This window comes from Protomyctophum parallelum (genome assembly GCF_964188405.1).
Source record: "Protomyctophum parallelum genome assembly, chromosome: 17".
Lineage (NCBI taxonomy): Eukaryota > Metazoa > Chordata > Actinopteri > Myctophiformes > Myctophidae > Protomyctophum > Protomyctophum parallelum.
In genome coordinates, this window is record NC_139719.1 from 18,757,416 (window position 1) to 18,781,477 (window position 24,062).

The window sequence follows — 24,062 nt, forward strand, 5'->3', positions numbered from 1 at the left end:
GGGACACAGAATCAAAATTTAAATTGCCATTTTCCAGCCATTCAGTTGAAAAACAAAAACATTTTTTTTTTAAATTTATTTGGGGACGCCCGAAATAATTTTGGGGCCCCCCGCGGGAAGGAGAAAATAGAGTCTGTGTATCCTACCTCTTCTCACAACATTGACGACACATGGGTCGGGTTCTTTATAAACGGACATTTATTCGGGCATTCTTCTCATCCCTCAGTTGTTCCGTGAGAACTGTATGTTCACACAAAATAATAAACGATAATCAACAAATTACATCACAGTACATAATATTGATCAAACAAATTAAAATACAAAAGTACAAAACATGTAGAAATGCACGATGCACACAGCCAAGAGAGATAGGCCTATACCTCGTTGGCCGCTTGTGGTGTAAAAGAGGTTCTTCGTTCTTCTTGAGTTGCATACAAGTACGTCTTTAGAATGTCTTTGACCGTCTGTCCTCGGCATTCAGACATATTTAAATAACTTTGGCAGTGCGATGTAACACTAGCTGCAAGTGTACAGATCGACCTCCTTACATGCAGAATCCGAGTGAGTGAGACAAAAATGTTTGCACCATCTGTGTGCAATGCCGATACAATCATGCATCAATCAATCAATCAATCATGGTCCAGTGTAGCTACTGACAGATAGGGAACTTTGTTCTGCCTCAGAAAGTTATCACGTCATGTTTTTACATTTTTAAACTCATATGAAATCAATAATGAACCACTTATGTATTGTGTATCATGACATCATTATGAATTATGCTTTATGAACTTATGACCATGAATTTTAGTATTTGAGCAATTTTAGTATTTTATAGTAAGCATTTTAATGACAGCACTTACAGTCTGCAACACTGGTTTCTACTCAGCTCATCTGGTTGTGTTTCAAAACCTGGTTGGATCTTCTTCAGGAATACTACAGCTTCCACTGTGATAATGAGCAGTGACTAGAACCACCTGAGCTCTGTGATAGACTAATGAGCAGTGACTAGAACCACCTGAGCTCTGTGATAGGCTAATGAGCGGTGACTAGAACCACCTGAGCTCTGTGATAGGCTAATGAGCGGTGACTAGAACCAACTGAGCTCATACCAATCAACATGTAACCATTTCTCCCACACAAGGCAATAGTATACACGCATAACAAGTTTGCATAATGAATCCCAAATAACAAGATATAGCCCTACAAAATAGATAAAATTAATACGCACGACACTCTAAGAGATCAGTATCAGGGATCCAGTACAGGACACAAATAGGTAGCAGTTAATCCCATTTCATTTCAGAAGTTACTTATTACTTATTTATTTCTTTTACATTTTGTTTTGGTTTTTAAAGGACATATCGTTGGGAAGTCCCAAACAAACCTACTGGCAACCAATTGTGTCCCAAACTGTGAACAAAATGGCTAAAAGAGAGAAGATATTGAATTAAGAGGACTAGTAGATTTTCGCACTGGGGTCCTTAAACATCACAGTCCTTAAACATCAGATCACCTACAGAGACCATAGAAGGAATGAGAAATGTTATGTGAGTCACTCAACATTACAGTGTAGGGCCCATTGAAATACGGTATGGGTTCAAAACAACATGTAAAGGGAGACATTACCCAAATTGTAATCTGGTATACACTACTGGACAATTGGGCTCTCGCCATAGTAGTATACATATAATATATCATTGGGCACCCTCTTGAATTCTTATAGGTGACCTCAAGCTACAAGAATCACTTTACATTTACTGACGAAACCACGTTCACCCCCACAGCTCCCGGACTATAAAGTCAAACAGCGCTGCGTAACACAAGTGAGGCTGAGGTGAATCACCTGGCTGGCAGTGGAGTTAGTCGGACATGCACTGCTTGTTGTCAGCTGTCAAATAGGAGTCTGTGCGACAGGAACACTTGTAGCCCCCTCCAGGTGAGAGCAGACACAGGTGACTGCAGCCTCCATTGTTGGTCTGACATGGATGACCAGACACTGCATGGGTGGAGAAAACATGCACACATGGAAGGAATATGAGAACACACACCAAATATGTTACAACAGTGCTTTTTAAACCTTTTTAAACCCAAGACATCAAGACTCAACATCATAAGGCACACCAGTCTTTCTTTCTTTCCTCATTATTATTATTATTACTAGAATTTCGCCGCCCTTCGGGAAGCTCATCCCAGTTACGTTGCATGCGCACTCACTCGCACACTTGTTAATTCACGTCCCCCCGGCCCCGCAATGCGAGAGAGAGAGAGAGAGAGAGAGAGAGAGATGCGTGTGGGTCTCACGCTTCTATCACGGCATCCTGTATGTGCATGTCAAAATTAATTGGAATAAAAAACATATGTATCGGGTTTGGATCGCATCTTGGTGAACTCTTGCAGTGTGTGATTTCTGGTCGGAAATCATCCCGGTCACTTGGTTCATGTAACGCGTGTGTCACTGTGAAGGCCGTAGACTACAATGCGCCATTGGACTGGCCCCATGAAGTGAACGGAGTTGGCATAACTTGGCAAAGTGATGACGATTTTGACGTAGGCTGGTGGCGCAAGAATGTGTTTTCATATAAATGGGTATTGTACTGTAAAAATATTATTATTAATAATAATAATAATAATAATATCTCAAACTTATATAGCGCTTTTCTGAGTACCCAAAGACGCTTTACAGAGGTAACAACAAAATAAAAACGACTTTATTCGAAAAAAGAAATAAACACTAAAAGCTATGAAAACATAAAAAAACAGTGAAAAGGGTTAGCTAGGGAAGGCAATGTTGAAGAGGTGGGTCTTGAGGGCGCTTTTGAAGGTTTGGAGGGTGGGGGCATCTCTGAGTGCCTTAGGGAGGGCATTCCACAGGGTTCGGGCAGCAAAGGCAAATGCTCTGTCACCCCATGTACGGAGTTTGGTCTTATTATTATTATTAATTATGTATTTATATATTATTATTATTTTGGTGGGTGGGGTTGAAAAATAAATAGTGCTGAAATAGCGTATAGCCGATCTACAACTTCACCACAGTATACGTTACATTGTGACATGTACCAAGACCTGCTATTTCGTGGTGGGGAAATGCGGCCTAAAATGGAAGCAAGCGGCGTCCACACTTTTCAAAAGATATCAAATAATACAATTATATTACAATAAATAGAGCATGTAGAGTAATAATGAGAGTGTTACAGCAGGCGGTACAGACCCTCAGGTTGTCTCTTGGGGTGGTAGATGCGGATGTCTAATGTTAAGGACGGGTGGTTGAGGAGTCTGGTCTTGTCGATGCCATGAGTCTTGTTGGCTCTGTCGATGGAGCTGTTGGGCTGGAACCACGTTGCCGCCCACTGTGTCCAGTAGATGTGATCCTCAAACACAGTAATAGCCATGATGTTGTGCTGACCCTCGACAACTATACAGATGCACATACAGAACCAAAAGATTCACAGTGCTATAAAATGCAGGAACAGGATGTATTAAAAAAATGTTCTTTCCTTGCTTTTTCGTACTCTTAAGTGTTAAATACTAGGAAAAAAAGAAGAAGAAAAGAATAATAATAATAATAATAATAATAATAAAACATTTAACAAGAAGGCTAAAGCTGTGTGTGCGTGCGCGCGTGGGTGCAAGACAGACCTGTGTGTCTGTCGGTTCCATCCAGGTTGGCACACTCAATGTATGTCCTCCCATTGGTCCAGTAGATGCGATCATTGATGTAGTCTAACGTCAGGGAGCCTGGCCAGGAGAGCTTATCCTGCACGATGACTGTCATGTGGGTGCCGTCCATCCCCATCCTCCCTATGTTGTTGTTATTTATGTCTGACCAGTACAAGTATCTGTAAGGGAGACACTGTGTCAGGGTCACTATTCACAACTAATGTACAGGACTATAGTGGACATACAATATTGAAGAGTTCATACCAACTAAAATGAATGAATGAATGATTCACTCTATCACTGTAGAAAAAAAATCACACCCCCTCTCTCTCTCTCATTAGCAGGCAACAGTGCAGCATGTGCAGCACTATCTCTCTCTCTGTTTCTGGCACAACAGCGCCCCTACTGGTACCAATAGTCATACTGGTGCTCATTAACGTCACATAGGCGGACACATACTGTAGGTCACAGTAGGTGAACCAACACATAGGTAGGTGAACACGGACATTGCTGTTCCTTGGAGTGGTTGCACCACTCAAAAACAGGGATCTGGGCAGGGAAACAAACCTACCTCCTATGATGTCACTCAGCATCATGGAGGTACTGAAAACCCACCCATCAGCAACGTTATGAAAATTACAAAAATATAATTCACCCTTTGTCAAGTCCCGCCCCTGGTTGTGCCCCTCTTCGCACCCATTGGTTGCCGTTGTGTGGTTTGACAAAAATCCTTTCTCTCCATCCACTACCATTGAAATAACAGTGTTTATTCAGTTTTCCTGTATCCGTGGTGTTTCACAGGATGCTTGATGAATTCAGTGTGAGGTTCATAATGATCTTGTTCTTACCCGTGGCGTACATCCACAGCTATGGCGTATGGATTGGAGTTGAGCAGGGCAGTGTTGACCAGGACTCTTGGGTACGACCCGTTTAGTTTGGCCACCCGTATGCCACCCAAGCCACACAGGTAGAGGTTACCTCCGACCCAGTCAACAGCCAGACCCGTGATGTGACCCAAGTGGTGGAAAATGACCTGTCAATGAACCATACATGCACTCATGAATATATCTTCATTCTTACATAATCGTTGCTGTCGGGAGGAAACCGCCTAACTCCGTTTTTGAGGTTTTAGATTTTCTTTTTGCATACATCATGAGTGCTATTGAACACCCTTTACGTCTGTGTTTTGGTTAAAAAAAAATTAACCAATGCAAAGTAGTAAAAAGCGCTTCGGACAAAACCTCTTAACTCCATTGGACCCTCAAACTGTCTGCTAAAGCAACTAATTTAATATCCATTTGCTTCCCGTAGGACCTATATTAACCAGCTTTGAGGCGTATCTCTTACCAGTGCCCACTGTTATGGCGACGACATTAGCTTTACTGCTCATTTGATTCAAGCCTTTCCATGAATGTCTATCGGCCATCAAATGCAGAATCGTCAATTAAATGCAGAAAAAACAAGACAACAGACAAGGTTGCTGCAGATGTTGCCGACCACAAACATTTTATCCGACCCCAGAAACCTTGGAATTGTTTTAGATCAGGCTATATGATCCTGGATAAGCATGTTAACTCTGTGTGCAGTGCCTGTTTTTAATCACCTTCGCAATATCGCCAAACTTAGATCAGTTGTTGCACAGCCGGAGGTAGAAATTACCATCCATGCATTTCACGTCTGGATTACCGTCTGTAATTCCCTTTTCACCTCTAAAACTCTCTAAATCATCATTAGACCGCCTGCAACTGCATGGTCCATGAATGCTGCATCATCAGCGCAATGAGCGCATCTGCACTAAATTGAGCGTGGTGCCATGTGCAGGCACACAGAATCATAGCAGATCTACTAGCTCACAACGCGTCGCAGCGCGACATCACGTTGTGAGCATGTACATCGGCTAGTTTGGGTGTGCTGTACAAGTACAACAATCTAAACTACACTGAGCACTGCATGATTATTCATTCATCTCGAGCGGAGAGCTTCAGAGCCACACTGCTGCACAGTGCGCACACAAACCAAACGAGTGAAGTGAACCGGTCCGAGATAGATAGCTATACGTTTTATACAGTTAATTCCAAATAATTATTACGACTCAAACAGGAACGAGGGGCCGTCAGCTCTCTCTTTCTCTCTCTCTCTCTCTCTCTCTCAGTCAGTCCAGTGTAATTTCACAATTTTCATTGATTAATGGGTTATGAAAACAAAGATCACTATACAGCACCACTACAGGCTAGTGCGTTAGGCCCAATGTTGTCATTGTCACACTGACCTGGATGTCACTGCCGGTGATGTGCATGGCAAGGATCGACGAGTGATGCTGCTTCGACACACCTATCCAGTAGATCATCTGCTGCTGATAGTCAAAGTCCAGAGCCCAAGCAAGCCTGAAGTCCTATCACACCATAGCAGTTGTGTTAGTCTCAGACTGGAATACATTCCAGCATGTCAAAAGCAGTGTAGAATACGGTATAGGATTAGGCCTACATATAATCCGTTGTGATGTCCAGTGGTTATCAACACTGTGGAGCTGGAGCCGTCCAGGCTGCTCATCATCAGGCCCTCATGGTTGGCTAAGATGAGGAAGGGCTCCACCTCTGGATAAGGTGAGACATTACATTTGAGTTGGTTTACTTTTAAAAATACACAAAGCCAAAAGCAAGACTATCTCATTCCAAATAACTCTGTGCAGGCAGGCAGGCAGACAGACAGACAGACAGACAGACAGACAGACAGACAGACATACAGACAGACAGACAGACAGACAGACAGACAGACAGACAGACAGACAGACAGACAGACAGACAGACAGACAGACAGACAGACAGACAGACAGACAGACAGACAGACAGACAGACAGACCTGTGGTGTCGTGTGCCTGGAGACCTGTGGAGAGACATGACAAACTACATGAGCTTCAGTGTAACAACAGCTGGTTGGTTGTATTTGTGGTTTATCTGTTGAAATACAGGGAAAACATGTCCTTCGATCGTTTCTCCTCTTCACTTCACTGCTATTTATTTGCCCCAGGATGGGAATGAGTAACTGCTGAGTAATTTCTATCAGAGCTCAACATGAAATGAAAATAGCTGGCGAGCAATAGCTTGTTGTAAATTAACAGGTTGGCTCGCATTTTGTGATTTGGTCACACAGACACAGACCTTCAGTGCACAAACCTAGGAACCTTAAGACTCTGGCACCCAGACTCTGGAATGATCTACCTCTGGCTTTAAGGCTAGCTAACTCAGTGTCAACTTTCAAGTCACATCTGAAAACATATTTGTACACTTAAGCCTTTTTCTTAAATGTATCTTGTTGCTCATTTTCTCATGTCCATGTATGTATATGCTTTTGGTTATATTATTGTCTTATTCTGTCAATGTTATGCATTTCATTTGATTGCTGTTGGTTATCCCTTGACACTGTAAAGCACTTTGTAAACATTGTTTTCGAAAAGCGCTTTATAAATAAGGTTTATTATTATTATATTATTATTAAGAAGGAACATGCACGGGCGCATGGCACGGTCTCCTGCGGGAGGTTTGCACATGCTCAGTGTAAACAGGAACTGCGATGATGGAGTGTTCCAGCAGAGGTGCTAGATAGAAAGCTCATAACGTGTGATTATTACAATATATATTATTATATATTATTTGTATTATTTCAGTTCAGGGTCAGCAACTCTCATGCACCTCTAGCACCTCTGCTGGAACACTCTATCATCACAGTTCCTGAGTTTCTTTTCTAGTACTAACCCTATCTCTAACTCTAACCTAAACATAACCGCAAGCAACTATTATCGTATCCCTCAGCAACCATAATCCAAAAACTATTGTTGTATCTCTCACCAACCATAATCCAAAAACTATTATATTGTCCAGCGGGGTAAAAAAGTCAGCAGTTGTTGAAAAGAAATTGTGGTGGCAGGGGGATTTGAACACGTGAAGCATGGATTGCAAGTCAGCATAGTAGTCCACTAGGCTAGCGAGGCATCTGGCAGAAAGGGGTTTTGTATTTGTATTAGAAGGATGGCGGCGCTTTCCTTGGCTACTAATATTAGGGCAGGGCTCGGCGGGGTAAAACGAGCACTCCTTTCCTGAGCTATATTTTAGGAATAAAAAGCTTGCCCACAGGAGACCGTCTCACGCCCCTATGCATGTTCCTTCTTAATGTTCCTAGGCACAAACCAGGAAGGGCAACTCCCTCAAAGAGAATAGTGCCCATCCTGGCAGTCCAGAAGGCTGTGTCTTTAGACGTCAACGTTTCCCCAAAATCCAACGCAGTACATTTTATGAGCTACTTTCTGTCGAGAAATTACTTTTCAAAGTGTAAGAGTTTGGAAGCGCTTGTTTCCAATAGCGCAACGTCCTGCTGCTTCCTGCATTATGTGCCATTTAGAAACAGGTGCTACGCAGGACCGCTGAGTGATTTCCAACGAGCACATCCAAACTCCAATGTCTTGCTGCTCGATGTCTTGCTGCTCGATGTCTTGCCACTCAGTCTAGATGAGGGGGGCAAGTGAAGCATGTGCATACTCTATATGAGACGGTATGGATTACTAACATTGTTGAAGTCTTTTTTTATTTATTTTTACCTGAACAGATCACCTCCAGTCTGTCCCCAGAGCTACCAGCCTGCATCGTTACACACTCCTCCAGTGCAGATTCAGATCCAGCGCAGGAAGATGTAATCCACCATACAGGTTGACGTGTAGAACCACCAGGACCCCATTTTGTGTAAACAGCAGAGCCACAGCCTAGCTGTTGACACACCACAGATGATGACTTCTGGTTCCAGCCAGACCTAACCAGAAGCGCCAGCGGAACCGCCACTGGTCTCCAGTCTCCCTGGTATTTCACTTCCAGTTTACCAGTACAGTCACTGGTTCCTTCAACCAACCTGACAACAACAGACTCTGTACAGAGACAACAGAATAAACATTTTAAAGGAATATTATTTGAACACACATACTAATGCACGACAAGCAATGGCTTGCTGTGAACAATCACAAAACCACACCCGTGTGAAGTGAGGGGCGCTCTTATCATCGTACATCATTATGACGTAAAATAGACACTAATATGCCTATTTGCTCAAGACACTTGACACTATGAAGTAAAATTCTCCATTCATTGTCAATGGGAATTTAATGTGTGTTTAAGACAAAATCTGTGGACGGTAACCAAAAGCTGGATGTAGGAGGGGCTAGTGCCCCTCAAAAACAAACATGGTGGTTGTCATGGTGATGTCACTTTCATGAGTTTGACATTGTGAAGAGTTTCATTCAGTTCACCTCACCTGTGACAGTGAGATGGAGGAAGTCGCTCTCAGAGGAGACGTTACGATCGAAAACATTGACGTGATAAACACAGCTGTAGGTCCCTTGGTGGGTGTGGTCTGCTGCAGAAAACAGGAAGTTGGCAGAGTGACTGACGGCTGGCTGGGTGTGGTTGGGTCCAGTGAGCTGGAAGGAGCCTCCGGGGTGCTGTGGCTGGACGGAGCAGCTGATGGTGAAGCTGGAACCCTCCATCACCTGCTGCTGCTCCTGGCCCTTGGAAACCCCCTTCATATAAGGGGAGAGGCTGATGACTGGCTTAAACAGATCTGTAACGAGACAGATGGTTGGCTGAAACAGCGGATCTGTAACAAGACAGGTGATTGGCTGAAACGGCAGATTGGTGACAAGACAGGTGGTTGGCTGAAACGGCGGATCTGTAACAAGACAGGTGATTGGCTGAAACGGCAGATCGGTGAAAAGACAGGTGATTGGCTGAAACAGCGGATCTGTAACAAGACAGAGGTTATTTAAGAATCAAGAAGGTTATATTTGTCTAAGGGTGCATGGAGGCACGTTGTCGTGGCAAGAGGCGTCTAGAGCAGGCGTCTCTTCCTGGTTTTCAAACAGCTGGTTAGTGTTAGGTGTAAAGTGCATTTAACTCTTACGTAGGCTACAACTTCGAGGTATTTTTTGTAGTTTTACTTCTACGCCACTACATCTCAGAAATATTATACGTTTACTCCACTACAATGTTACTAGTTACTTTGTAGATTTTTGTTTGTATTATTACAAAACATACAGTAACCACTTCAGCCCTAACATAATTTACATTTCAGCAGCCATTTTGTTGTATGCATGTTGCAACAGTGTGAGTGAGGCCTTAGTCTTGGACCTCCCCTTCAACCTTAACACCATGGGTGACCCTACCGACATCACTCTCAGGTTCATTGGAACATACAAGCCTTTCCACAACTACCAGGTGACAATCCATGGAAAGATATAGGACAGACAGACAGACAGACAGACAGACAGACAGACAGACAGACAGACAGACAAAATTACAGTATAGACAGTATATAGCCTATCGGTCTCAGTGTGTTGTGTTGTTATTGTTTTTTTTACCTGAACAGATCACCTCCAGTCTGTCCCCAGAGCTACCGGCCTGCATCGTTACACACTTCTCCAGTGCAGATTCAGATCCAACGCAGGAAGATGTAATCCACCATACAGGTTGACGTCCAGAACTGGACCTCCACGTTGTGTGAAGAGCAGAGCCACAGCCCAGCTGTTTACACACCACAGATGACGACGTCAGGTTCCAGCTAGATGTCAAATCAGCCGCTGGTCTCCAATCGCCCTGGTGTTTCATTTCCACTTGACCAGTACAGTTACTGCTTCCTCCCACCAACCTGACATCGCCAGGCTCTGTACAGAGACAATAGCATACGTATAATAAAACATGTAATAATACTTTGATGAAAATAAATTGTTGTTGTTTTAGCTTACAATGATGTGTAGTTGTTTGTTCATGTTTGACTACCTGCTGTGTGGAGTGTTGGTTGAACCTGGAGAGCTGAAGGGAACAATGATCAGATTAATGAGGTTGAGTGTATAACAGCTAGTACGTGGAAGTATTTTTGAGACCAAAGTAGGAATGATCAAGGCATGCTTTTATGTTGAACCACAAACCACTTCCAGCATAAATACCAACATGGGAAATGTTCAAATAAGTTTAGAAATAGTGAAAATAGCAGACTTTTTTTTATTATTGATTAATCAGGCCATGGGAACTTGAATTCATGGACATTTATTTATATTTTTGTCGGTTTCCTAAGCCAATAATTTGATGACCAGCGGTGGTTCCCTATGGAGACACAAAGGAGACTCTTTGTGTCCCTATGGGATGAGTAACAAAGTCAATTTTGTGGGTCAACTATCCCTATTTTTGACACAACTTTCAAGAGAATGGAATACAGAACAGTAATTAGGCAATATTTTAACTTGCAGTGTAAACATGATGCACAGTTCATTCATACAGTATATTAAAGCAGAGACTTACCATCTTGAACATTAAGATGCACTTCTATGTATGAATCCATCATCAATGCTCTCTCCAGTCCACACAAGTAGGTTCCAGAGTCTGACCTCCTGAGTTCGGTGATGGATGCCAATAAGTATATTCCTGCGTTGGTCAAACTGATTCTATCGCTTACTACAGTTTCACGAAACTCTGCCTTGATAATGTCTTCATAGTTGCCACATGGACTTCTACAGAGGTACTTTGGAGAGTCCATAGTGTCGGTCAAGACATTCCATTTTGAGCACCGGAAAGACACTTTGCCCCCAACATGGCCTGTTATGCTGATAGGCTTCTTCGCAGTACTCAACACTGCAAGAGATAAGCAACGAAAAAGCATCAGTATGACACACAACTTATTGACAACATGATGTGAGGAGTGTTTTTTTGCAGAAGGTTTCTAGATGCTCTACTGCAGTACACCAGTGGTTCCCAAACATTTTAGTACGTGACCCAAAAGAGAAATGTCATGTCTCCCCGCGGGACCCAAACTGGTGTAAAATAGTGAATAGCAGATCTACGAGCTTGTAGATTGGCTATTTTCACCGTCACGTTCGCTTAAAAGTTACATTCGTGAATTTACTTTAAAAACTGTCCGGGGTGTTCACATAAGCCGGAGTAGATTATGACCAAAATATCCCAAAAGAAAAATATACAAAAACATTAACATTTAGTTAATTTACTTGTCCTTGTCTTTCAGTCTGTTATATACACACTTTTTTTTATGTTGTGAAATGTATATACTTTTTAAGTGGTGCAAACCACTTCTACATCCAGCTTACAATGCCCTGTACGTGTTTGTGTGTGTGTCTGTGTGAGCATGGAACGAGAGAAGTATGTGACATGGCTGCCACCTGCTGGACGCACGGGAGTTGCACCACTTGGTTCACACTGGTGTGATTTTTAATATAAAAACAAATCAACATTGTACTATTCTCTTTTTTTATATTCTTTTTATTATTTCAGTTCAGGGTCAGCAACTTTCATGCACCTCTAGCATCTCCGCTGGAACACTCCCCCGTGCATTTTCCTTCTTAATGTTCCTAGGCACAAACATAGGAAAAATAAAGAGGAAGGTGCACGGAGGTGTGGCCCGGTCTCCTGCGGGAGGTTTGCACATGCTCAGTGTAAACAGGAACTGCAATGGAGTGTTCCAGCCGAGATGCTAGAGGTGCATGAGAGTTGTTGACCCTGAACTGAAATAATAAAAAGTATATACAAATTAAGAGAATAGTACAATGTTGATTTTGTTTTTATTTTAAAAAGTATATCAATTTCATAACTGGGTGGAAAAGATTTTGTGTATAACAGACTGAAAGACAAAGTCAATTTACTAAATGTGAATGTTTTTAGTACATGTGTTAAACTTTTCTTTTTGTGAAATGACAAAGGAACATGGATACTGTTCATTCAAGTGCTGTGGATGATATAAAACATTTTAAAATAGAAGGGTGACTGCTGTTTAATTCTCAACTGTTCTGGATCTCACATCACAAGGTTTGAGCTTTCTATCTAGCACCTCTGCTGGAACACTCCATCATCGCAGTTCCTGTTTACACTTAGCATGTGCAAACCTCAGTCTAGATGAGTGGAATTTCCGGACTATAAAGCACCCCTGAATATAAGCCGCACCAGCTAAATTTAGGGAAACAAAACAAATGTGTACATATACAAGCCGCACTGGACTATAAGCTGCAGGTGGCCATAGAGATAGATTTAGAAGGTCCCCTAGTGGCCGTTAGCTGTAAAAATCCATAGATTAGCTGCACCGTTGTATAGGCTGCAGGGTTCAAAGCATGGGAAAAAAGTAACGGCTTATAGTCCGGAATTTACCGGTACTCTATATGAGAGGGTATGGATTACTGTCATTGTGGAAGTCATTATTTTGTTACCTGAACAGATCAACTCCAGTCTGTCGCCAGAGCTACCAGCCTGCATCGTTACGCACTCCTCCAGTGCAGATTCAGATCCAGCGCAGGAAGATGTAATCCACCATACAGGTTGACGTGTAGAAGCACCAGGACCCCATTTTGTGTGAACAGCAGAGCCACAGCCTAGCTGTTGACACACCACAGATGATGACTTCTGGTTCCAGCCAGACCTAACCAGAAGCGCCAGCGGAACCGCCACTGGTCTCCAGTCTCCCTGGTATTTCACTTCAAGTTTACCAGTACAGTGACTGGTTCCTTCCACCAACCTGACAACAGACTCTGCAAGGAGACAACAGAATACACTTTTTAAAGGGATATTATTTGAAGACACATACTAATGTACGACAAGCAATGGGTTGCTGTGAACAAATGTATCATCGTACATCATCATGACGTAAAAGGCTGTCACGATTCTCTATTCATCAAATCAAAATTGACGTTCGATAAATCGAAATCACCAGCCGCCTTGCGATATTTCATTGCAAGCGCACGGCCGTCCATTTATTCACCCCGGAACATTTCCCACAGGACCAGTTTCGGCCTGTCGGACTTATATGCTGGTGCACAACCCAGCCAGTACTAGCCCAAGGGGCCAGCTATGCACTCCAATGTTGAAGCGCTGGGCCCTAGTGGTAAGAGGAAGGACTGCAGGCGGACCCGTGGATTCTTGCCGAGGAAACCCCGTGCAACCGAGCGCCCAATGTTAAAGCCCAGCTGCACTTCCGCATTTCCGGACACCAAAATTTGGTGTCCAAATGCTGAATCAGCGAAAAAATGCGGAAATAGACGGTACTTCCGGCAGCCTTCCGGGTGCTTCAAAACGCCACTGAGCAACTTCCACTGACATGAATAGCGGAGGGGCGGAGCTTCGCGCCAGTTTAGTCTCTATCCTTTTAATACTCTATGGTACTAGCTCATTGCCTGATTGCGGTGGCATCATCAGAGAACACACACAGAACACACAGAGCACAACACACCCAAATTCACCCAAAGGAAGAAGCCGTTTATATCGCTGTTTATATAGTATGGTTGTGTACAATAGCGGAGTGAAAGGTTCCACATGGGACTGCCTGGAGTCTGGACTGGCGCTGGTCTCCACGCTACGGCTGCTTCGACATGTATCACATTGCAACGAGGACCGCAGCGCAAAGCTGTGTTCAGTGCAAGACATGAGGCAGCCGGCGTAGAGGCTAACGCCAGCCCAGCCCATGGAACCTCTGCCTGAAGCTGCTACATTAGAGCGCCGGAGTGAGCTCCTTTAGTGGGGCTAATGTTAGTCCCGAGTCCCGGCTCCAAGTATAGGAGTAGGCAGCCCTGAAACAGGACTGAACAAGTCATGGCTAAATGCAAGTCCAAGCTAGCCAAGTGCAAGCGCTTCGACAGTGATCTCCAAACCAAACTGTGCAACCTAAAAACCCAGTGTAACAAGCTAAGAAACGGTGTAATTGCCATGACCAAATCAGCCAAATGTAACTTTATCAATGATAAAGCCGAGGAAATCAAAAACAATCCTCGGGAGCTCTGGAAGTTACTAAACAACCAACTAGGCTGTGGTCAGAAACTAAAAACCAGGTTTACTAACATAAACATCAAATCGAATAACACCCTCATCACTGACAAGCTTGATGTAGCCAACCACTTGAACATCTTCTTTACAAACATTGCAACAAAGCTGGTTAGCAAACAGCCCTCCCACTCTGGGCGTTTTGGTGTAGAGCACATCAAAGCCTTCTACAAAAACCTTGGCGTTTGTAAAGATGATTTTAAAATGGCAATGGTAACATTGGCCATGACAATATTCCCTCCAAATTTCTCAGAGACTCAGCCATTTCCATAGCTCCAGTCATCACCCACATAGTTAACCTCTCCATCAAACAGGGACAGGTCCCCCAAGATTTTAAACTGACAAAGTAACCCCCTTGTACAAAAAAGGGAGTAAATTAGAACCCGGCAACTACCGCCCTATTTCTATTCTAAGCTCCATCTCGAAAGTGATGGAAAAAATAGTCTATGAACAGGTTGAAAAGTATCTTGCCACTAATAAATTGCTGTACGAGTTCCAATCTGGTTTCAGAACATCCCACTCCACTGACACATGCCTCCTCTATTTGAGCGACCATATCAAACACGAGGTGGATGCTGGAAAATACTGCGGCATGGTCATGCTGGACCTCCAAAAGGCTTTTGACACTGTGAACCACTCCATACTGGTTAACAAGCTTAAAGCTATTGGTTTTGATAGCACATCAACGAGCTGGATGCAATCCTACCTGGAGGGGAGAGAACAGATGGTGGAGGTGAACGGAACACTGTCCCCCCCCCTCCCAGTGAGCTGTGGCCAGGGGGGCAGTCAGCCAGATATTTCGTGAAGCCTCATTTGAAATCGGTAGTTCATATAATGGCCTGTTGTGGCGCTGGACTGGACCCAAAAAGCCCCATAGCTCCATAGAGGCCCATGTATTTTGGCCCAACTTCACCTAGACTGTATTACCTTAATAAACATGGTCATGAATACTTTCTTCTTCCAGTCACTAGTTTAAAGTCTCATTTCTAATGTCATAATATTCTTTTTGGAAAATTATGGTCCCATTAATTAAAAAAATGACCATAAAGTTGCGTATGTTCTGAGGGGCGTGGCTACCGTTACAGTCTATGATCGGGATTCCCCTCCCACTCAAGAGTCTTCTCCTCCCACTCGAGTCAAAATAAAAACCAACGGAGAAGAAGGGGGGAAGACCCGCCTCGTTGTCTGGGCAGCCAATGACCAGCTGGTACAAAACGGAGCCAGCCAATGGCCAGCTGGTACCAAAAGATGGCGACTTACATCAGGAATTAGCATATTATTACAGGCTTCATTTTACGTTCATGTTAGACCCGGGGAACGCTTTGTCCATATTTTTTACAGTCTATGGCTGTGGCGTCCCACAAGGAAGCATACTAGGTCCATTACTGTTCCTAATATATGTTAACGACATGACTTCAGCTTGTGACTGCAACTTGTTCCTGTTCGCAGATGACTCAGCACTGCTGGTCTCGGACAGAAACAAACTGCAGGTTGAAAAGACCCTCAGCTCTGAACTCGGTAGAATCTGCACCTGGCTCGCTGATAACAAACTATCCTTACACCTGGGAAAAACTGAATCCATTCTCTTCGGATCAAATAGTAATCTCAGCAAGGCAGATGGGTTCTTGGTTAGAGTGGGTGACAATATTATCACACGAAAAGATGAAATTACCTACCTAGGTTCCATCCTGGAGGCCAATCTTTCCGGTGATAAAATGGCCACCAACGTAATCAAAAAAGTCAATCAAAGAACAAGATTCCTTTACAGGATCTCCTCACTGGTCAACAAAAACACCTTGAAGACCTTAACAGGAGCCCTCGTACAAGGTTTCTTTGACTATGCATCCACCTCTTGGTACCACAGCACCTCAAAGGCTCCAGACCTCCCAAAACAAACTGGTCAGGCTCCTACTTGGCCTCACCCCCCGAACCCACCTCACCCCTGCCCACTTTGACAGGCTGGGATGGCTTAGGGTCGACGACAGAGTACAGCATCTTGCAATGGGTCTGGTCCACAAGATTCGATACACCACCAAGATACCCATGTACCTGTCTAAATACTTCCTTAATGTAAACGAAGTCCACACCCACAACACCAGAGGGAGTACAACAAACCATGTACAACCCAGATTCGGTACAAACAAGGGACTAAATTCTTTTCGCTCCTATGCCACCAAAATGTGGAACGCCCTACCAACAGTCATTAAGACATGTGAATCCCTTGACTCCTTCAAAACCGCTCTCAAAGGGCACCTACGGATGGATGCAATTCAAAACTGGCCTCTGTAGAATCTGAATCCCCCCCCCCCCTTTTCCCCTCACTGTATATGTATCCCTTCCCTTTTTGCTTCCTATATGATGAATTCCTGTTCTGTTCTTTAACTACATAGAAGTGTCTATTTGTATGTCTCTAAATGTTTTGATGAATTGAACAATGTGGACCCTGTTGTAAACAAGTGTAATGCTTAATTGGGTCGTCCACTCACAGTTAACAGTCTTTGTATTGAGTTTGTGCTTAAAATGTTCTGTCAATTCTACAAACTGTTAATAAATATTTCAATCAATCAATCAATGGCTAGTATAGGAGTTACTAGCTAGCGCCCCTCAAAAACAACTAGAGGCATAGACAAAATCTAGTGGCTAGCGCCCAGCCGCTCCTCAAAAACAATGTTATATTGCTTAATCTTTTGTAGTCGCTATTCATTGATTCACTGGAATACCTTTGAAGAAAAAAAAAATCTCACTGTTATATTGCATATTGATATGCGATTAAAATGTGATTAATTGAGATTAATTAATTATAAGGCCTCTAATTAGATTATAATTTTTTATCGAGTCCCAGTCATATTATTTACTTTTTATTTTATTTAGTTACTTAGAGTAGAGCTTAACAATAATGTGTTTTTCTTTACAATTCAAAACATTAGCCTAAATTAATGATCATACAGCACTCTGTGCTGAAAATAGGTTTTTAAAAATATCCATTGAATCGTATCAAAAATCGTATCGAATCGTGCCCTTAACATCGAAAGTTGAATTGAATCGTGGATTAGGCGAATCGTGACAGCCTAATGATTTGCTCAATGCTCAGACACTTGACACTATGACGTAAGATTCTCCATTCATTGTCAAGTTTGTTTAAGACTAAATGTGTGGACGGTAACCAAAAGCTGGATATAGGAGGGGCTAGTGCCCCTCAAAAACAAACATGGTGGTTGTCATGGTGATGTCACTTTCATGAGTTTGACATTGTGAAGAGTTTCATTCAGTTCACCTCACCTGTGACAGTGAGATGGAGGAAGTCGCTCTCAGAGGAGACGTTACGATCGAAAACATTGACGTGATAAACACAGCTGTAGGTCCCTTGGTGGGTGTGGTCTGCTGCAGCAAACAGGAAGTTGGCAGAGTGACTGACGGCTGGCTGGGTGTGGTTGGGTCCAGTGAGCTGGAAGGAGCCTCCGGGGTGCTGTGGCTGGACGGAGCAGCTGATGGTGAAGCTGGAACCCTCCATCACCTGCTGCTGCTCCTGCAGCAGCAGCTCCTGCTCCTGCTCCTGGCCCTTGGAAACCCCCTTCATATAAGGGGAGAGGCTGATGACTGGCTTAAACAGATCTGTAACGAGACAGGTGGTTGGCTGAAACAGCGGATCTGTAACAAGACAGGTGATTGGCTGAAACAGCGGATCTGTAACAAGACAGAGGTTATTTAAGAACCAAGAAGGTTATATTTGTCTAAGGGTGCATGGAGGCACGTTGTCGCGGCAAGAGGCGTCTAGAGCAGGCGTCTCTTCCTGGTTTTCAAACAGCTGGTTACCGCTCTCAAAGGGCACCTATACGGACGTATAAGTGTTTCTCTCTCTCAATTCAATGCAATTTAAACTAGAACTGCACTCTAGTCTAGTGCCTACTTGCTTGTTGCACACTAGTAGGCCATAAATGGCCTACTAGTGCGCAAGCAGAGCGCGCAAGTACTGTTGACCGTTACAAACTGTCAAATCTCCGCTTCTCTGTGAAGGAACGTTTTAAATGTTGAATTATTAGGTTTAGCTATTTGCTACCTACCTACTTTATGCATGTAAAAAAGTAGTATTATGAAGTATGGTAAAAGTTTCTACCAAAGAAAAATAAATCATCGATATCCGAAAAAAAGGTATATAAACTGAAATAAAATATGTTATCACATATACAATATATATTTAAAAAAGATTATTGCTTTAAATGTACTTAATCTTGGACTATAGTGATATTAATACTAAATGCCTATGTGTATATGTATATGTAATTTGTAAGTTGATTAGCAGTATACTGTGGTTACTTTGCGCCACTTTTGATGTGTATGCACCGTCCCAGCATGACGTCAGGCTATAACTGGTATAACTAGCTCTCAATGATGACGTAATAAAGATATGGATTAAAGTACCCAATGCCAGAGTGTAATTGGTTTTCGATGGTGACGTAATGACGATATGTTTTAGTGTCGGATTAAAGGTATTGCTCCTATGTATACAGTAATCTGACACCACTGCCGTATCAGGCACAAGTAGTCATTACGTCATTTGCTGGGACGGTGCATACGCATCGAACATAGTCCTGGGCGAAACTAGTACTTGCACTCTCTGCTTGCACAAGTAATGAAGGTGAAGTAAAACTGCACTACATCGCGGCGAGTTGGTAAACTGGCGAGTTCTCCGGATACCTTTCAGAGCCTGTGTGCCCCCAGGCACAGTGTTTGGATCAGGCTTAGTCTTGGACCTCCCCTTCAACCTTAACACCATGGGTGACCCTACCGGCATCACGCTCAGGTTCATTGGAACACACAAGCCTTTCCACAACTACAAGGTGACAATCCATGGAAAGATACAGGACGGACTTACAGACATATGGACAAAATGACAGTGACAGTATATATCGGTGTCAGTATTGTGTTGAAGTTGTTTTGTTACCTGAACAGATCACCTCCAGTCTGTCCCCAGAGCTACCAGCCTGCATCGTTACACACTTCTCCAGTGCAGATTCAGATCCAACGCAGGAAGATGTAATCCACCATACAGGTTGACGTCCAGAACTGGACCTCCACGTTGTGTGAAGAGCAGAGCCACAGCCCAGCTGTTTACACACCACAGATGACGACGTCAGGTTCCAGCTAGATGTCAAATCAGCCGCTGGTCTCCAATCGCCCTGGTGTTTCATTTCCACTTGACCAGTACAGTTACTGCTTCCTCCCACCAACCTGACATCGCCAGGCTCTGTACAGAGACAATAGCATACGTAATAAAAAATGTAATATTACTTTGATGAGAAGAAATTGTTGTTTTAGCTTACAATGATGTGTAGTTGTTTGTTCATGTTTGACTACCTGCTGTGTGGAGTGTTGGTTGAACCTGGAGAGCTGAAGGGAACAATGATCAGATTAATGAGGTTGAGTGCAACAGCTACTGTAGTACGTGGAAGCATGTTTGAGACCAAAGGAGGAATGATCAAGGCATTTTTTATGTTGAACCACAAACCACTTCCAGCATAAATACCAACATGGGAAATGTTCAAATAAGTTTAGAAATAATGAAAATAGCAGATTTTTAAAATTGGTGGTTCCTTATGGAGACACAAAGGAGACTCTTTGTGTCTCTATGGGATGAGTAACAAAGTCCATTTTGTGGGTCAACTATCCCTTTTTTTGACACATCAACAATGTAGTGCTTTCAAGAGAATGTATTACAGAACAGTAATTAGGCAATATTTTAACTTGCAGTGTAAACATGATGCACAGTTCATTCATATATTGAAGCAGAGACTTACTATCTTGAACATGAAGATGCACTTCTATGTATGAATCAGTCAGCCAGAAACTCTCTCTCTCCAGTCCACATATGTAGGTTCCAGAGTCTGACCTCCTGAGTTCAGTGATGGATACCAATAATAATGATCTTCCTGCGTTTCTCAAACTGATTCTATCGCTTACTACAGTTTCACCAGACTCTGCCTTGATAGTGTCTTCTTTATCTTTGCCACATGGACTTCTACAGAGGTACTTTGGAGAGTCCATAGTGTCGGTCCAGACATCCCAGTTTGCGCACCGGAAAAACACTTTGCCCCCAACATGGCCTGTTATGCTGATGGGCTTCTTCGCAGTACTCAACACTGCATGAGATAAGCAACGAAAAAGCATCAGTATGACACACAACTTATTGACAACATGATGTGAGGAGTGTTTTTTTGCAGAAGGTTTCTAGATGCTCTACTGCAGTACACCAGTGGTTCCCAAACATTTTAGTACGTGACCCAAAAGAGAAATGTCATGTCTCCCCGCGGGACCCAAACTGGTGTAAAATAGTGAATAGCAGATCTACGAGCTTGTAGATCTGCTATTTTCACCGTCACGTTCGCTTAAAAGTTACATTTGTGAATTGACTTTAAAAACTGTCCGGGGTGTTCACATAAGCCAGAGAAGATGATAATATGACCAAAATATTTTTTTGATAGTGAAATATCCCATTAAGAAGTAGTGAAAAAGCTGATCTCCAAGCTCGCAACACGGCGCTTGTAGATCTGCAAACGTCTCTCTTTTGGGCCACGACCTGAACAGTTTGTAAACCAGTGAGTGGTTCCCAAAGTGGGGTCCGGGGACCCCTAGGGGTCCTTGAGGGAGTTCCAGGAGGGTCCCCAGCTAAATGATAGTTAGGATGGGTCTGTAACTCAGAGAGTGTACAAATGGAACCAAATGGACCCTAATGGGTCTATTTGGTTCCATTTGTACACTCTCAGTGTTAAATTAAGTTTGATTTTACAATATGTATTAGGGTCATTTTTTAGATAGAAATGTCATTAACTAAGGGGCCATAGCCTAATTCAGGTCAAACCGGGGGAATTTTAACCGTAAAAATCTTCTCTTATGGGTGTCCTTGGCATAATTATTTTCTAATGGGAGGTCCGCCAATCATTTGGGGGTCCTTGACATGAAAAAGTTTTGGAACCACTGTGTAAACTATATGAATTAATAATACAATTAAAAACTCACAATGAAACTAAAAACTCACAGTGTGCATCAACAGTGACTCCCGGTGAACTGGCTGTGGCGATGTTGTTCTTTGCCTGACAGTAGTACGTCCCACTGTCACTGGGTTGGACGTTAGAGATCGTAAAATACTGATTCTCTGCCACTATAGTTTTGTCTTTATAAATGACGTAACTCTGCGTTGGTGACCCACTGCTGCGGCAGCGGAAAGTGACCGAGCCTCCATTGGAAACATGAGCTGCTGGTGGACTTACGTCCAAAAGGACATCCTTGGGTCCATCTGTTGGAGAAACACGCACGATGCATGTCACTTTCAGTGGTGGAAAGAGTACTCAATTGTTTTACTTAAGTAAAAGTACCAATACTGCAATTTAGAACTACTACAGACACACAAAGCTGCGCATAGGAGGGGCTCAAAAACAGAGAAAACAAATAACCTAACAAGTTAAAGGAGAATTTTGGGCTAGAAGGCTTTCTTACCTTTATTTGTAGTTGTTAGGTCCCCATACATTATAAAAATACATTATTGGCTATTTCCACTACCATAAGCTCTCATTGGGCGTTGGGTTTTAGTGCTAATTCGCTCATTTCCATCGAAATAAGTAGTAAAGTGTGCCGCTTGGGATGTTATTTACATTATGAAGAGAGGATATATACAAAAACAAATATTTTTGAGCGATGGAAATAAGCGAATTGGCACTAAAACCCAACGCCCAATTGAGGGCTTATGGTATAGGGGAAATAGCCAAAAATGTGTTTTTGCACAAAACAACACCTGGAGCACTTTGGTGGGGACGTAACGACTACAAATAAAGGTAGGAAAGCCTTCTAGCCCGAAATTCTCCTTTAAGTTCACTTACACTGAACCTGTAGCTGGTGTGCTGATGATCTGCGTGATCCATGTGTGTTGGTCCACTGACAGTAGTACCAGCCAGAGTCTGCCGGGGACACATTGTCCTTCACCAGCTGAGGACCAGTGGAGATAGGTCCGCCGTCTCTGTACCAGGTGTAGGTGTCTACCGGTGGGTTGGCGACGTCCCTGCTGCAGGTCAGAGTCACTTTGCTGCCCTCGACAACTTCTCCCGGTGAATTGGCTGATACCGAGTGGTGGCCTGTGGAGGCGTAAAGACGTATACGACGTGTCGTGCACTAACGTGACTGACGTGCAGGATTTATAATTGGAGTGTATTGCTCGCTAGGAATGACAATTAATGCTTTGAATAATGTGCCGTTAAACATTACACCAGATTTGGTCAAAATAATAAAATACTGGACACTATAGGCCTACTCATGAATAACATAAATTCTCTCAAACTATGACACTGTGGACAATACGTGAACTGCACGCACACAACATGGTGGGCACTAGGGAAATGTGGGCACCTCAGAAGTGTTTTGTTGTCTTGTTTGAGTACTCTGGTGCAGACACCAGATGTATTTTAAATGCCCACATGATCCCCAAAGTAGCCCTTTATACTTGGTGCCATGCTATATGAGATTGTTGTAGATCTGCTATTGTCCAGCAATCTTTGTTTTAACACTCATTTTCAACAGAAATATTTGCTTCTGCCGGTCCCTGGTGGTACAACATAATAATCTTCCCTGGTAAAACATATGTTCATATGGGAGTCCCTGGTACAAGATATTTTCAGATGGGGGTACCTGGTACAAGATATGTTCAGATGGGGATCCCTGGTATAAGATAGTTTCAGATGTATTATGTATAATATACATAATACATCTGAAACATGTTCATGTCAAGAACCCACAAATTGATATATTATATCAATTTGTGGGTCCTTGACATGAACATGTTTGAGAACCACTGGTATTAGACTTAGGATAGGTATAGGTATGTAAGGTTTCAGTTGGGTTTAAACTAGGTAGGGTATACTCGTTTAGGTATTAGACTTTAATTGGAAGGTACGCAGGTTTTTAGTTTTAAACTAGAACACTTTGATGGTCTCTGTGTTTTCGTCATGTTGTTATTGTGGTGTTTTTTGTGTGTTGGGTAAAACGGATGGAAATGAGCTTCTAGCTAAATCCTGCGTGTTTACATGAGACCATGTTCAGGTGATTGAATTCACATTCATGTATCGAATGTTCATTCATTCAATGTGCATTGAGACAGACAGACAGACAGACAGACAGACAGACAGACAGACAGACAGACAGACAGACAGACAGACAGACAGACAGACAGACAGACAGACAGACAGACAGACAGACAGACAGTGTGCGTTACCTGAACAGATCAGCGCCATACTGTAGGAGGAAGTAACAGTCCACATTGGTCCACACTCCTTCAGTAAAGATTCAGATCCAACGCAGTTAGATTTAATAAACCATGTTGATCGATCCGTAGAACCAAGTCTATTCGTTTTTGTAGAAACAGCAGAGCCACAGCCTAGTTGTCTACACGCGACAGATGATGCCTCGTGGTTCCAGGTAGAAAAAGGATTTACTGGTCTCCATTCTCTCTGGTGTTTCATCTCCAGTCTACCAGTACATTGGCTGGCTCCCCCTACCAACCTGACATCACCAGGC

The 24,062-nt window shown here is 43.0% G+C and overlaps 1 protein-coding gene across 1 annotated transcript; it reads right to left on the bottom strand.

Annotated features, from left to right (window-relative positions):
• Nucleotides 1–1,397: 1,397 nt before the first annotated feature.
• LOC310874638 (uncharacterized protein) lies at nt 1,398–24,060 on the bottom strand. The gene is made up of 20 exons (XM_083787499.1): nt 23,761–24,060; nt 22,376–22,627; nt 21,538–21,795; nt 20,300–20,641; nt 19,860–19,892; nt 19,447–19,749; nt 17,784–18,116; nt 12,902–13,219; nt 10,992–11,321; nt 10,473–10,505; nt 10,055–10,357; nt 8,953–9,258; nt 8,249–8,569; nt 6,517–6,540; nt 6,142–6,251; nt 5,927–6,049; nt 4,506–4,690; nt 3,637–3,836; nt 3,209–3,412; nt 1,398–1,996 (listed from the first exon to the last, which is right to left on the bottom strand). The coding sequence occupies exons 1-20, from the start codon at nt 24,005–24,007 to the stop codon at nt 1,860–1,862; spliced, it is 4,362 nt and encodes a 1,453-aa protein (XP_083643625.1). The 5' UTR covers nt 24,008–24,060; the 3' UTR covers nt 1,398–1,859.
• Between the last annotated feature and the right edge of the window lie 2 nt (nt 24,061–24,062).

Coding starts and splice junctions, on each gene's coding strand:
- LOC310874638 (XM_083787499.1), bottom strand. CDS start 24,007: ATGAAACACCAGAGAGAATGGAGACCAGTAAATCCTTTTTCTACCTGG. Junction 11,322..12,901: donor ACTGGAGTTGATCTGTTCAG/GTAACAAAATAA, acceptor TATCTCTTGCAG/TGTTGAGTACTGCGAAGAAG. Junction 8,570..8,952: donor CCTCCATCTCACTGTCACAG/GTGAGGTGAACT, acceptor GTCTCTGTACAG/AGTCTGTTGTTGTCAGGTTG.